The sequence below is a fragment of the Sapajus apella genome, unplaced genomic scaffold (assembly GCF_009761245.1).
Source record: "Sapajus apella isolate SASKATOON/1434 unplaced genomic scaffold, GSC_monkey_1.0 scaffold170, whole genome shotgun sequence".
In the NCBI taxonomy this organism is placed as follows: domain Eukaryota; kingdom Metazoa; phylum Chordata; class Mammalia; order Primates; family Cebidae; genus Sapajus; species Sapajus apella.
In genome coordinates, this window is record NW_022437110.1 from 277,374 (window position 1) to 290,107 (window position 12,734).

The 12,734-nt window shown below is 64.4% G+C and overlaps 1 protein-coding gene across 4 annotated transcripts; it reads right to left on the minus strand.

The window, feature by feature from the left end:
* Positions 1-921: 921 nt before the first annotated feature.
* Positions 922-12,379, minus strand: TEDC1 (tubulin epsilon and delta complex 1). Of its 4 annotated transcripts, XR_004265283.1 has the most exons (9): positions 10,584-10,838; positions 10,406-10,484; positions 9,782-9,984; positions 9,354-9,509; positions 8,223-8,321; positions 6,269-6,435; positions 4,881-4,967; positions 4,367-4,546; positions 1,809-3,584 (listed from the first exon to the last, which is right to left on the minus strand). XR_004265283.1 is itself a non-coding variant. In XM_032267604.1 (8 exons), the coding sequence occupies exons 3-8, from the start codon at positions 9,830-9,832 to the stop codon at positions 3,255-3,257; spliced, it is 903 nt and encodes a 300-aa protein (XP_032123495.1). In that variant the 5' UTR covers positions 9,833-9,984; positions 10,406-10,484; positions 12,140-12,379; the 3' UTR covers positions 922-3,254. The 4 variants fall into 4 exon arrangements, 3 of the variants coding, with proteins under 3 accessions (XP_032123495.1, XP_032123494.1, XP_032123493.1); XM_032267604.1 differs by lacking the exons at positions 6,269-6,435; positions 10,584-10,838 and adding an exon at positions 12,140-12,379 and having other exon boundaries at positions 922-3,584; XM_032267603.1 differs by lacking the exons at positions 6,269-6,435; positions 10,584-10,838 and adding an exon at positions 11,973-12,103 and having other exon boundaries at positions 922-3,584.
* Between the last annotated feature and the right edge of the window lie 355 nt (positions 12,380-12,734).

Genomic DNA, 12,734 nt, shown 5'->3' on the forward strand with positions numbered 1-12,734 from the left:
GCCAAGTTGGTCACACTTTCCAGTGAGCACCTTGGTCTCACAGCCAGGTCCCCTCTGCTGTTTCCTGTGGGGGCATCTCCACCTCTGGGTCTTCCTGGGGAGCCAGCTGCACTGTCCTCACACAGATGCCAGCTGTCCAGGATGCAGGGCCTGCTGCCCCAGCCAGGCGATGCTGTGGCCTCCAGGCGGTTCCGTGGTTCCAGGCACCCACCAGTCTCGGGCTGGGGGGCATGGTCTCAGTCCTGGTGTCAGGCTATATGGCAGAAGGCAAAGGCTGCCACTGACCTTATGGTGGCCACACAGCTCTGCCACCCCAGCTTTAACCCTGTGGACCGGTGACACCGGGACCTACAGAACAAGAGGCCGTGACTTCAAGCGACTCAAGCCACCATATGTGTGATAACAGCTGGAGCTGAAGGCCAGGGCCCCATCCCTGCCCCTTCCTCACAACAGGCTGCAAATGCTAGCGCAAGCTGGGGCGTAGCAGGAGCGCAGAAGCACCCACCAGCCTCCCTCCCGCCAACCTCCCTCCCACGGCCCTGGCCTCCCTCCCGCCAGCCTCCCTCCCTCAGCCCTGGCCTCCCTCCCACAGCCCTGGCCTCCCTCCTGCCAGCCTCCCTCCCTCAGCCTGGCCTCCCTCCTGCCAGCCTCCCTCCCACAGCCCTGGCCTCCCTCCTGCCGGCCTCCCTCCCTCAGCCCTGGCCTCCCTCCTGCCGGCCTCCCTCCCTCAGCCCTGGCCTCCCTCCTGCCGGCCTCCCTCCCTCAGCCCTGGCCTCCCTACTGCCGGCCTCCCTCCCTCAGCCCTGGCCTCACTCCCACCAAACTCCCTCCCCAAGGCCTGTGATATGGGTACCCCCCATCTGGGCACTGAGGAAGGAGAGCTAAGCAGATCCCCAGCACAATTAGGGCCTGAAGAATATCTTATAGTGTTATTACTCAGTTATGTCCTTTATATAATCCTTTATATATCTTAGTTTACAGAATTAGTGACTGAAGAATATCCTACAACTGTTATTTCCACATATATACATACAACTATATCTTAGTTCATAGTCAGGAATGCCTAGGGCAGACGCAGTTCAGAGAATGAATTAAGGGATAAACAGCTATACTTATATAAGCATAACTTGCTTATAGTCGAAGACTGTCTGGAGCAGACACAGTGCAGAGCGTGATTTAAGGGAAAGACAGTTATACCAAGACAAGAACCCACGGCCCAGGTGGCAGCGTTCAGCATTGTAAAGATACCCGCTGTATGCCAGGTTTGGGGCAAGAGCCACTCCTCCTGATAAAGGAGTTGTAGGACCTTGCTCCAGTTCTTGTGGAAGGCTGCCCTCAGACCTGCAATCCGAAGAGCCTCCAAGGGCTTAAAACCCCTCCGGTATAATCTCGCCTTGGTGACTGAACTTTACCAGCTCTTGTTACTGTGCTACTCGAAAGGCATCTTCCTGTAGAAATCACTGGAAGCTGCCAGCAGGTGGCTGTAGACGGGTCAGCTCTGCTACTGTGCTGACTTGAGCATCCGCCTACAGAATTCCTTGGAAGTAGCCTGCCCCAGACAAGAGATACTGCGCGCTGCGCATGGCCCACCTCCTAGCCTCAGTGACCTAATGGGGATGGACCCCTTGTTTATTGGGCACGTGATTGTCTTGACCCTATCACTGTCCTTAAGATGACCTCACTCACTACCCTTCCCCGTCTTGTATCCAATAAATAGACGCTCCTGGACGTTTGGGGCCTCACCTGTCTCTGCTCATAGCTGGCGTGGCCCCGAAGCCCAGCTGCTTTTCCGGTCCTTCTGTGTCCTCTTTACTTCTCAGATCCTGCGCCTCAGCAGCGATAGGGGACACCCCAGTACCCTGTAGGGCTGTGGCCCTACACATGGGAGTCCTGGGTCTATGGTTATAGAAGCAGGGCTTTATGTGGACTTGCTCCCGGCATAAGAAGCTGGCTGAGAGCACCAGGGACCTTCGAGGCTGCAGTGGAGAAGGGCTGAGGACTGAGTGCCTGACACAGGGCTGGACCCAGCAGCTGCCAGTGGCAGGAACCCTTAGGAAGAGCCGGCAGAGGGGCCGGAGGGTGGGCTGCACACGGCCCAGTCTGCAGGAGGCCCAGCTGCGTGAGCGGGTCAGGGAGGTGCTCCTGAAAGGGAGGCCTTGCTGTCCACGTCCGAGCACTGAGGTGCTCCTGAGGCCCGGGCACGGGAATGGGGAAGCAGACAGCCTAGGTGTGTCCCCCCCAGGGCCGAGGAGGCCCGGACAAGCTGAGGCTGGAGCTGCAGCCCCGGGTGTGCACTGTCGCACAGGCGCAAGCCCTAGGCCGGTGGGCTAGGCTCCAGTGAGGACGTGTTCTAGCAGGCGGGATGGACGTGGCCCCAGGGCAGGGCTGGCAGGAGCCTGGAGGTGGCCCCACCAGCCCTGTCTCTGCCCACCTCAGGCCAGAGTCCGACGGCCCCAGAAGAGAGGGAGCCCTGTGAGGGAGGCATGGGAGGCCTCAGGGCCACCTGTGCCTGTTGGTGGGGGTGGGGGGTGCCATGAGGCCAAGCCTCCTTCCGTCAGGCTGGGGCATGTCCCTGGGACACAGATGGCTCTTTGTCAGAGCTGAGCTGAGCTTGCTGGGCAGCCTCTGGAACAAAGCCTCTCTGTCCACGCCGTGCCCCCACCCGGAGCACCACCTCCAGGGAAGGAGCAGAGCCCCGGGCTCCCATCCGGCACCACCCCAGGAACAGCCAAGGCTGGGGAGGGGGAGAGGCTGTGCTCACAGCCCAGGGCTGGGCCGCAGGGGGAGACCGGAGGACGGGGTCAGGGTCCATGGCACTCCCGTGCCGGGGAGGCCTGTGCCACCTCCGCCCACCTGCCACTCACCTCGCTGGGGTGCACATGTCCTCCAGCCCCGGCCAGCCCTAGACCGCCCACCACGGACCAGGGCTCCTCTACACCCCTTTCCCCAAACAGGGAAGCCTTGCCCGGCAGCCTTGCCCATGGGGAAGCTGCCACAGTTCACTCCCGAGTCCCCTCCAGACCGCCAGCTGGACCATCACAACCCCCTCAGGGGTCTGGCCACACCCATTCCCAGTGCTGCTGGCCATGAGCCCCAGCTCCAGCCAGTCAGTCCAGCCCAGCCCCCGCAGCGAGCACATGACCTGGGCTCTGCGTCTGCCGTCCCTGCAGCCACCCGGCCCTGTATCTGTTCCCCCAACACCCAGCCGGGCTGGGCCAAGGCAGGGTTCCCACAGGAGTGCCCGTCCACGGCCCTCAGCGTCCAGGTGGCGGGATCCAGATGAGGCCAGGCAGGGCTCCTGCCAGCCTGGCCAGTTCCTGCCGACACTGTCCCTGTAGTTGATGCAGCACTGCCTCCAGGCAGGCCTCCTGGCTCCTCAGCGTCCTGATCACCTCAGCTGCCCGCAGGTCCCGGTCCCCTGCTGCCCCATCCTCTCGTCTGACCAGCCGGTGTGGCCCGTGGGGCTGGGCCGGGTCCCTGTCTTGCTCCCAGCACCGCCGCAGAGCTCCCAGCTCCTTTTCCACAGCCTCCCGAGAGGCCCGCCACACAGCACTCCACTCTGGCCCCCGTCCACAGCCTCCAGCCTGCGTGGGAGACAATGGTGGTGGCTCTGTCCCCCCAGGATGCTGGCCTCAGACCCCTCAGCATCTCCTGGGTCAGAATGAAGGGTGCGGGTGCAGCACGCATGCAGGAAATGCCCATGCTCTTTAGAGAGGCTCCCTGAACAGGCTGACCAACATAGTGAAAACCCCATCTCTACTAAAAATACAAAAATTAGCTGGGCATGGTGACGTGCGCCTGTAATCCCAGCTACTCAGGGGCTGAGGCAGGAGAATCGCTTGAACCTGGGAGGCTGAGGTTGCAGTGAGCCAAGATAACACCACTGCACTCCAGCCTGGGCGAGAGAGTGAGACTCCTCCATCACAAAAAAAAAAAAAGAAAAGAGAATGATGCAGCCCCGTGTCCACAGCCACGAACCTGCCTGGGTGAGGACAGCTCTGTGTTTAGGGAGGAGACCCAGGCGTCCAGCAGCAGGTCCGACAGTCCCAGGCAGGTACAGAGTGAGCACCACCGTGTGAACACTCGTGTGGCGGAGGCCTGGGAGCAGGAGGCCCCACAGCACGGGCTTCCCTCCCTCCTCACGCAGAGATCCAAGAACAGACCTCCAGCAGGAGGGGCAGGGCTGTCTGACAGCAGCAGGGGTCGTCACCATGTGCCCTCCTGCCCCTCAGAGTGCATGTGTGAGTGTGCCACCCACCAGGCCACACTTGATCAGATGCAGCCATGGAAACCAGCAAGTTCAAAGCACCCTCAGATCAGCCATCCCCCAAAGGTGGCCAGTGCCCAGAGCGAGGCTGGCCCTCACCTTGGCCTCCCAGGCTGCCCGCCTGTGCTCCGCAGCTTCCTGCAGTTCCTCCTGCAGCGCCCGCAGCTCCCACGCTACCAGCTCCAACACGCCACCCCTGCACTCAGGGATCTGGGGCAGGAAGGTGCCCTGTGAGGCAGCAGCTGGCACCCCCAGGACACAGGTGTCCAGGACTGTGTCCTACAGAGACCCAAGTGAGACAGTCTGCACTAAGTGGGGTTTCCCAGCCGAGGGGACAGAGAGAGAGGGCACGGAGGGCAGTGATGGCCCCCCAGGTCCCACAGCGGCTAGATGCCACCATCTCAGCAGCCTCAACGTCCAGGGAGGCACACAGGCCATGGAGCTGAGGACAGGGCCACAGTGGCCTCCCCAGAAGGTGAGCAGAAGCCCTAGAGAAAGTCTACGCTAGGAGATCTGAGACCTCCCTAAAAGCCCCTCTCCTGTCTGGAAAACAGGAAGATCCCCACCCTCCACCTGGGGCTGCTGCAGGAGGGGACGACAGGAGGGTCCTCACCATCCACCGCCAGAAGACCAGCTCTGTGCGCCGCCACGCCAGGACCGCCTCCAGGCGCCGGTTCTCACACTCCAGAGTCCGCAGCAGCTGGAAGGCAAACGGCAGCTGCGCTAGAACCTCACACCGGAACTCAGGGACAGACGCAGGACAGACAGACACAAGACGGACAGCTGGCCCCAGCACACGCCCCACCCCTGCAGCCCTCCCCTGCCTGCACCCAGGTTCTCTGGCCAGAACGACAAGCAGTGCACCCTGGTGCGGTGCGGTGACCACAGGCCACCTGTCCTTTCTGCAGCACAGGGCAGCCCTCAACACACAGCCAGGCCCTGCCTGCCAGACGAGGGCTGGCCCTACCCTCTGAGGACACCTGCTGCCCCCCACACCAGCCCCTCTGCGAGTCCAACAAGGTCAGGGACAGAGTCCAGGTGCTTCTGAAGCCTAGACCTCCGCCCTACACCCCTCACCAAATGGGGACTATATTGGGGGCTGCAGGCAGAGGGGGAGGCCCCAAACTGGGGAGCCAGCCAGGCTCTTGGGGAGGGAAAAAACCACCCAGTCACTTCAGGGGCCCCCTAAAGAGTCTGCCTAGTGGCCCAGGTGGCAGAGAAGGCAGAGCTGAGCCATACTTGACATTCCCAAGCAAAGGGTCTGCCCCATGGCGCTGCACAAAGGCACCTGCCCACAGTGTGCCACAGACAGGCAAGGTGGCTGGAAACGGCCAGACACGGCGGCTACTCTGCCCACACGCAGAAGGTGGGCACGTGTACTCATGGGCTATCTGCACCAGTGATCCTGGGCCCTGGGGCAGGGGGTACCCCCGTGGGGACAGGCCCTCTGCATCTGAATCCTGCCCACTCCACCCTTCCTCCCAAGGAACCCAGAGTGTGAACCAGGCTGCAGGAGTCTGGGACTCCAGCAGTGGCTGGGGGGCAGATAGGGATGGCCTTGAACAGCAGGCTCAACCCAGCCCACCTGGGGCAGAGGAGAGTGGAGCAGAGCAGAGGCAGGCAGGCTTGCAGTCAGAGAAGGTGAGAACAGGGAGGTCTGTGGGCGACGTGGGAGCTGAAGCAGGCTGGGGCCACCCACATGCCCACATAGGCAGGCCGTGATAAGAGCAAAGACCCCACCACAGGGACAGATGCCTAAACACCCCCAACAGGAGGACAGTCACTTAACAGAAGCGGTCAACTAACAGAACAGAAGGGCAGTTACTGCAGTTTCCATGAAGCTAAGGGCCCCCCCGGGGGCGGGAGCAGGCAGGAAAGGAGGGACAAACGCGCCCCTTACTGCCCCTCCCACCCACCCCCAAGTGCTGTGGTCTTCACGCCTGCCAGCCTCCCTCACGCACTGCCCTGAGTGGGGAGAGCAGGCTGCAGGCTGAGTCCCACCAGGACCCAAGGGAGCCGCCAGTCACCCAGCAGCAGGCCTGGCTGCTCACACACCAGCTACAGATCCTTCCAGAAGGTTCTGGGACCCAGCCCAGGAGTCCAGGAGAAGTGCAAGCCCTTCGGGTAGGCCAGGTCCAGGTTTCGGGGGGGTTCCCACTCCAGAAACCCTGGAAGGAAGCCAGCCCGTGGCCCCAGTCCATCTGGCCAGCACCGCACACAGCTTCCAGGAGAGGACGGGGCCTGGAGGTGAGGCCACCACAGACGGTGGTCTCCACAGAGCCTCCCTGGGCAGAAGCAGGCTGAGGCCAGGGCAGCCTGTGCTCTGCCCCAACCCAGGGGTCCCAGGGGCCAGAAGCCTGGGCTTTGCAGAGCCACCTCTACAAGGGAGGCAGGACGAAGGGCAGACCAGGGCGCCCAGATGCTGCCTCAGCACCGCCAATGCCAATGCAGGCCGACAGGGCGGGTGCCAATCCCACTTCAGCCAGGGACAGGACCAGCTGGCACCAGGAGCCAGGCAAGCGGAAGCGGGCCCTGTGAGCCCACAGTGGAACGCACAGGCCCTTGCCATGAGCAGGAAGCCCCAGCAGACATAAGGCTGGGGGCTGGGAGCCAGGCCATCCGCCTCTGACCCCTGGGTCCCCCTGGGCAGGCCTGGGATGAGGTACAGGGGCCAAGACTCTGGAGTTGGAGAGGGAAGAGACAGAGAGGAGGACCGGGCCTGGAAGAAAGGGTCACACCAGACCTGAGCCACAGCCCTCCTGCCTGGCCGTACCTGCCCGGAGCTGGGCAGTGCCAGTCTGTCACTCAGGACAGTACAGAGCCCAGCCCAAGTGGGTGGCTCATGCCTGTAATCCCAGAACTTTGGGAGGCTGAGCCAGGTGGATCACCAGAGATCAGAAGTTCAAGACCAGCCTGGCCAACATGGCAAAACCCCATCTCTACTAAAAATACAAAAAAATTAGCCAGATGTGGTAATGCATGACTGTAGTCCCAGCTACTCAGGAGACTGAGACGGTAGAATGGCTTGAACCCAGGAGGCGGAGGTTGCAGTGGGCCGAGATCACGCCACTGCTGCAATCCAGCCTGGGCAACAGAGCAAGACTGTCTCAAAAAATAAAAAGAGGGGCTGCCAGCCCTTCCCTGTCCCCTGAAACCAAGCTGGCCAAGAGGAAGGAGCCAGTGATGAAAGGTGGGCAGGCCCCCAGAAAGAAGGATGAAGGTGGAAGGCCGGCAGGGAGGAGGGGAGGGGGGTAGCAGGGTGAGAGAAAGTGACCATCCCTCGGGAAGATGCCTGGGGCTAAGTCAACTCTGACACTTCCGGTGCAGAGTCACATGGCCACCCGGGGCTCAGAGCCAGGCTTTTCTCCAGGTCTGTGTTATCCAGGGCTCAGGATCTGCCCGGGACCACAGAGCCCTGTCGCCTGGGGCTGTGTGCCCTGGTTGGCCCCAGGGTCGCAAGCAAAATGGGGCATGCAAGTCTCCAGGGCCTATGGGGCTGGCTCCAGCTTGGCAGGCTCCACGCAGCATACCCATGTGGGCCTGGCCTTGGGCTCTGAAGGGCAGCTGTCCCTGCCACGGTCAGCCCTGTGCCCAGCCCTTCACCCAGTGTGGGCTAATCTCTGCACACCCCCAGGGCCCTGCCACACCAGGTGAGATCTACTGTACTTGAGGTGCCAACACCACTGGCTCACACTTTCATTCCAGCAACCTACCCTCAGCCAGCTGCCGGCCCAGCCCAGGCTCCTGTGTCCCTGGGCCCCCACCCACGCCCTGCCTGGATTTGTGGAAGGGAAAGGGGAGTGGCCCCTGAGGCTAGGAGAGGCCCAGAGGACACGACTGTCACCCATGCCGGTGATGATGGGTGGCAGAAACACAGAGACACCCACCACTCCCTGCCCCCCAAGGGCCCTTCCCACCTCAGGCAGTGCCTCCGGAGCAGCTCACCCGCCCTCACCTGCTGGCCTCCCTCTGGGTCCCTGAGCATCTCTGCTTCAGCGACGGACAGATGACCAAGGCTGTGGTCCCCATGGCAGCCGCTTGTGTACAGGTGGATCTGAAACAGGCGGTACAGACTCCAGGCTGGGTGGGAAGCAGGCACCTCCCCCAGCACTGAACTCCACCAGTCCAACAAGGTCAGCCTTCAGAGCCCACCACACAGAGGCGGAAACAGGGCTCGGAGCCGGCCACTCCGCCTGAGGCTGTCAGGGCTGGGCTGCATGCAGGACGGCTGTCTGCACCGCTGGGGCCTCCTGCAGGGAGGGCCAGGCAGCTTCACTGATGGCCTCCCCACCCCACCCAGCTCCCAGACAGCAGCAGGATTGCAGTGGGGCGCCCTGGCTTCCCCCGCATCGGAGGAGGAACAGCCTCCGGACAGGCTCACAGTGGGGATGGGAGTGAGTGCTTGGATCTAGGGGAATGAGAGGGGCTTCCCAGAGAGGCGGGCTGGAGGGCAGCACCGAGGGGCATGTAGGTTAAGCATGGTGGTTGGTGTCAAAGCCAGGCCCGACAGGGTGAGAGGTCCCTGGAAAGGCTGGCTGAGCAACAGACCCTCTGCAAGGCTGGGAGCCCGCTGCTGCCACAGAAGCACCTGTCAGCCCTGGCCTCACAGTGGACATGCTGCTGGGCACCTGTGACCCTGAGCCTACCCCTACCACCTTCAGGGCCCCACAGGAACTGCCCACCCAAGTCAGCCCCAAGCAGGATGTGGTGGAAACAGGGTGTGTCCTCCTCCCTCTCCAGTGCCCAGGAGAGAGTGGCATTCACGGCACAGAGCCCATCACAATATTTAGTGACAGCCGGAAGGCCTCTGGTGCCTTTCAGGAACAAGAAAGCAATTTCTGTGAGCTCTCTGACACCAGCTTCCACCCTGCCCACCACTGCCCAGCACTGCCCACCTCCATCCTGCCCTGGACCCCCACAAGGACCACCTGGAACCACGTCAGGCTCTGGGTAAGCCCGGGGCAGGAAGGTCCACATCCAGCCAAAAGCCTATGCCAGGCCTCACAGCACAGGCCACAGGGACCGGCAGCTGGGGGCCTGCAGCACAGGACACAGCCCCTGGGTGGAAGCCCTGTGCCAGCTCTACCTTGCTCAGGAGGGTGCACTGTTCCTGCTGACTGGACACCAGCTGGCGCCACCGGAACCGCAGCTTTCCCATCAGCCACTGCACATGGCGGACATCCACAGGATCCTCTGCTCGCACCTGGGGTGCAGGTGGGCCAGGGCTGGCCAGGGCCTCACACTGGAGAAGGGCAACGGTCAGGCCCTGCTCCCACCCCACTCTAACCCCAGGAAAAGCCAGGATGAAGAGGGCAGTGGAGGCACAGCCAAGAACAAAGGGTGCTTCCTGCACAGGGAGCTTCCATGTTTTCAGCAGGCAGCTAGGTAACCCTTTGTGGGACTGCCCTGAGTGTCCGGGCAGGAGACACCGAGGAGGCTAGCCCAGGCCTGCCCTTGTTCTGGCCCCAGGAGTTGAGACCAGGGCTGGCTCGGCCCACCCTCACCCACACGCACCTGGCACACAGTCATCTCATCACCCAGAGGCACTCGGGTCTGCGCCAGCATCTGCTCAAGCACAGGTCCTCGGGCCAAGAGCCAGGACAGAGCCAGCAGCAGCTCCCGGCTGCCCTGGGAGCCATCCTCAGGGAGCTGCGCCAGTGCCAGCCGCGGGTAGCCCTGGGAGCGCAGTGCTGACTTCACCAAGCGGGCTTGGACCTCTAGGATAGAAGACCACCAGCTCAGGCAACCACAAGCCTGGAGGTGACGCCACCTGAATGCCTCCAGAGAGCCCCCACAGATCACTTGAGCAGGGGCTCAAGGCCTAGCTCATAAGAAACTACGGTGGGAGAGCTGGAACTCAGACCAGGATGAGGAGGCCAAGGGCCAACGCGGACGGCCCCACGGCTTTGTAGGTGCAGACACCGGAACTACCCAAGGGGGTGGAGCTAGAGCCTACCAGGGGCGTGGCTTACTGGGGAAGGCGGGGCTCTGCGGGAGTGGGGCCCGTGCCACTAGGGTGGGTGGGGCTATAACCTGCCAGGGGCGTGGCTCACTGGGGAAGGCGGGGCTTTACAGGGGTAGGAGGGGGCCGGTGCTACCGGGTGGGCGGGGCCAGGGCCTGCCGGGAGCGGGGCTTACCCCGGGCGAGCGAGACCAGGCGGTTGTCTAGAGGGAGTGGCGCGAGCACGCGGAAGAGAAGCTGCCAGAGCGCGGGGGTCTGCGGAAAATAAAAAGCGGGCAGTCAGTGGAGCTGGCCCAACTCCCTGCGAGGGCCCGGGACCCCACCCGGCCCGGCTGCCCTCCGCGCCAGCGTCACCGCCTCCGGACGGTCGAACTTGGCGCGGCGGAAGATCTCCGGGCTGGGTCCGGAGGGCAACGACTGACTCAACGCGGCGATGGCCTCAGGCAGGGCCCCGGCCCGGGCCCCAGCCGCGGGGTCCACCGGCCGCCGCCGCCTCCCCATAGAGCCAGCACCAGCCTCCTTCGGATCGCCCGCCGCCGCCGCCCGGGACCTGCGCACAAGCATCGCACGGGCGGGCTCTACCGCAGCGGCTGGGACCTGTACCCAATCACCGCACGAGCCGTGTCCAGCTCCCAATCAGCGCGCCGGCTGGACCTGCGCCCAATCACCGCACGGGACGCCCGGACTAGCGCCGCGCTGGCCGGGTCTTTCACCAATCACCGTGCTGGCCGGACCTGCATCCAATCACCGCGTCGGCAGGGACCCGCCTTTGAGTCCCGGCCCAATGAACGGTTTCCCTTGAGTTTGAGTGTAGTCTAATTCTGTCCCGTGCGGACCCACTTCCGGGCTGATGGCAGTGCCGCCTGTGTGAAGTCCGCGGAGTCCGCCCTTGCCGACTCTACCGTCACGAACCCGACTCCCGCCTCGCCCAGACCCCGCCCATCAGCGCCTCACGCCCCTAGTAACCTAGCAACCGCCCGGCTGGAGCGCGCAGACTCCCGAGGGCGCCCCCTGGGGCCGCGGCAGGCAGCGTAGCCCGGCCCCACGGAGCCAGAGCCGACGAGCCTCGCCCCCCTGCGCCGCCTCCCCGGCCCGGCCGCCAGGAGGCGCCCGGAGCCCGCCGCGCCTCACAGCGCAGCCCCGGGTGCTGCCGGCCCGGGGCTCCTGGTGCCAGGTCCCGGCAACTCCCCCGTCCCGAACGCGCGGCCCGGGCCCGCCGCCGCCGCCTCCGCCGGCGCTCCCGGTCTTCGCCCGCCCGCGGCCGCGCGTCCTTCTGCCGCCGCCACGGAGCAGCCCTGGAGGAAGCCGGCGCGGGAAGCAGCCGCTGCCCGAGCCCCGCTGAGCCAGGCCCGCGTGCACGGGCGGCCCCGAAAGGCGCGGGCCGGGAGAAGCGCGGGGCCGCCTGCGGGGACAGGAGGTCGGGCCGGCTCGCGGCCAGCGGCGTCTCCGGGCTCTTCCCGCGATGCCCCTGCACCTCCCCGGGGCTGCGAGGACGGCGGCGAAGGCGGGGGCGGGAAACTCGGGCCTCCCTGGACCCCCAGACCTGGCTGGCCGCGCCCACACGAGGCGCAGCCCGAGGGGTCCCGGCCCACCTCCCTCCCAGCCTCCCTCGCCCCCATCTCCTCCTCCAGGCAGCCCTCCTGGCCCTCAGGAACCCCACCCGAGCAGGCCCCATCCTGCCCCTCCCCGCACGCCCTCCGGCCTCCTCCGCCCGCAGCCTCCTTCCCTCTGGCGCATCGCGACCTCCTTCACGGCGCCAGCGCCAGGAGGAAGACCAAGCTCCTCGCCCCGCCGGCAGCTTCCTCGAAGCCAAGGGCGTCCTCCTCGGAGCGCCTCTGCACCTGCGAGCTACACGGCGGCAGGAGCCAGGGGGATGGGGCAGGGGTGGGGGCCCACGGCGCCGCAGGAACTTGGCAGGAAGCGTGGGGGATGGCGGGCCCCTCTGCAGCCTTGCTCCGCGCTCTCCCAGCCCCGAGCTTGCGGATTTTCCTCTGCACCAGGTGTCGCTGAGTCAAAGCTCTCAGTTCCCGCAGCGCCACCCACCACCGTCCAGAACCGAGGCCTCACCTCGGCACCCCGGCATCCCCCCTCCCGTGCCCCCATCCCACCAAAACCGCTGTGGTTCTCAGCTCTTGGGATCCCGGGAATCTCCCAGTCACCCCACACACCCCACTCTGGGCTACCCTAGACTGTCCCCACACAGCTCCTGTCCAGCGGAGCCTGCGGCACACCCACCACAGCCCTAGGGCAGGGTGAGGTCTCTGGGCTCTTTTATGTCAGTGGGTGTCCTTGGGGGTGGCCTTCTGCTAGGGCCAGAATCTAAGTGGCCAGTGTGGGGAAGGGAGTCTGAAGGTGCCCGGCCAGCAGCGGCTGGCTGAGTTGACAAGGGAGTTTCCAGAAGGACCCTCAGCCCCTGTGCACGGCCAGCACTCAAGTTCCCCGCTGGATGCCGGGCCACAGGGTAAGTCCCTGGGCACAGGGTAGACAGCAGACAAGGACGCACGT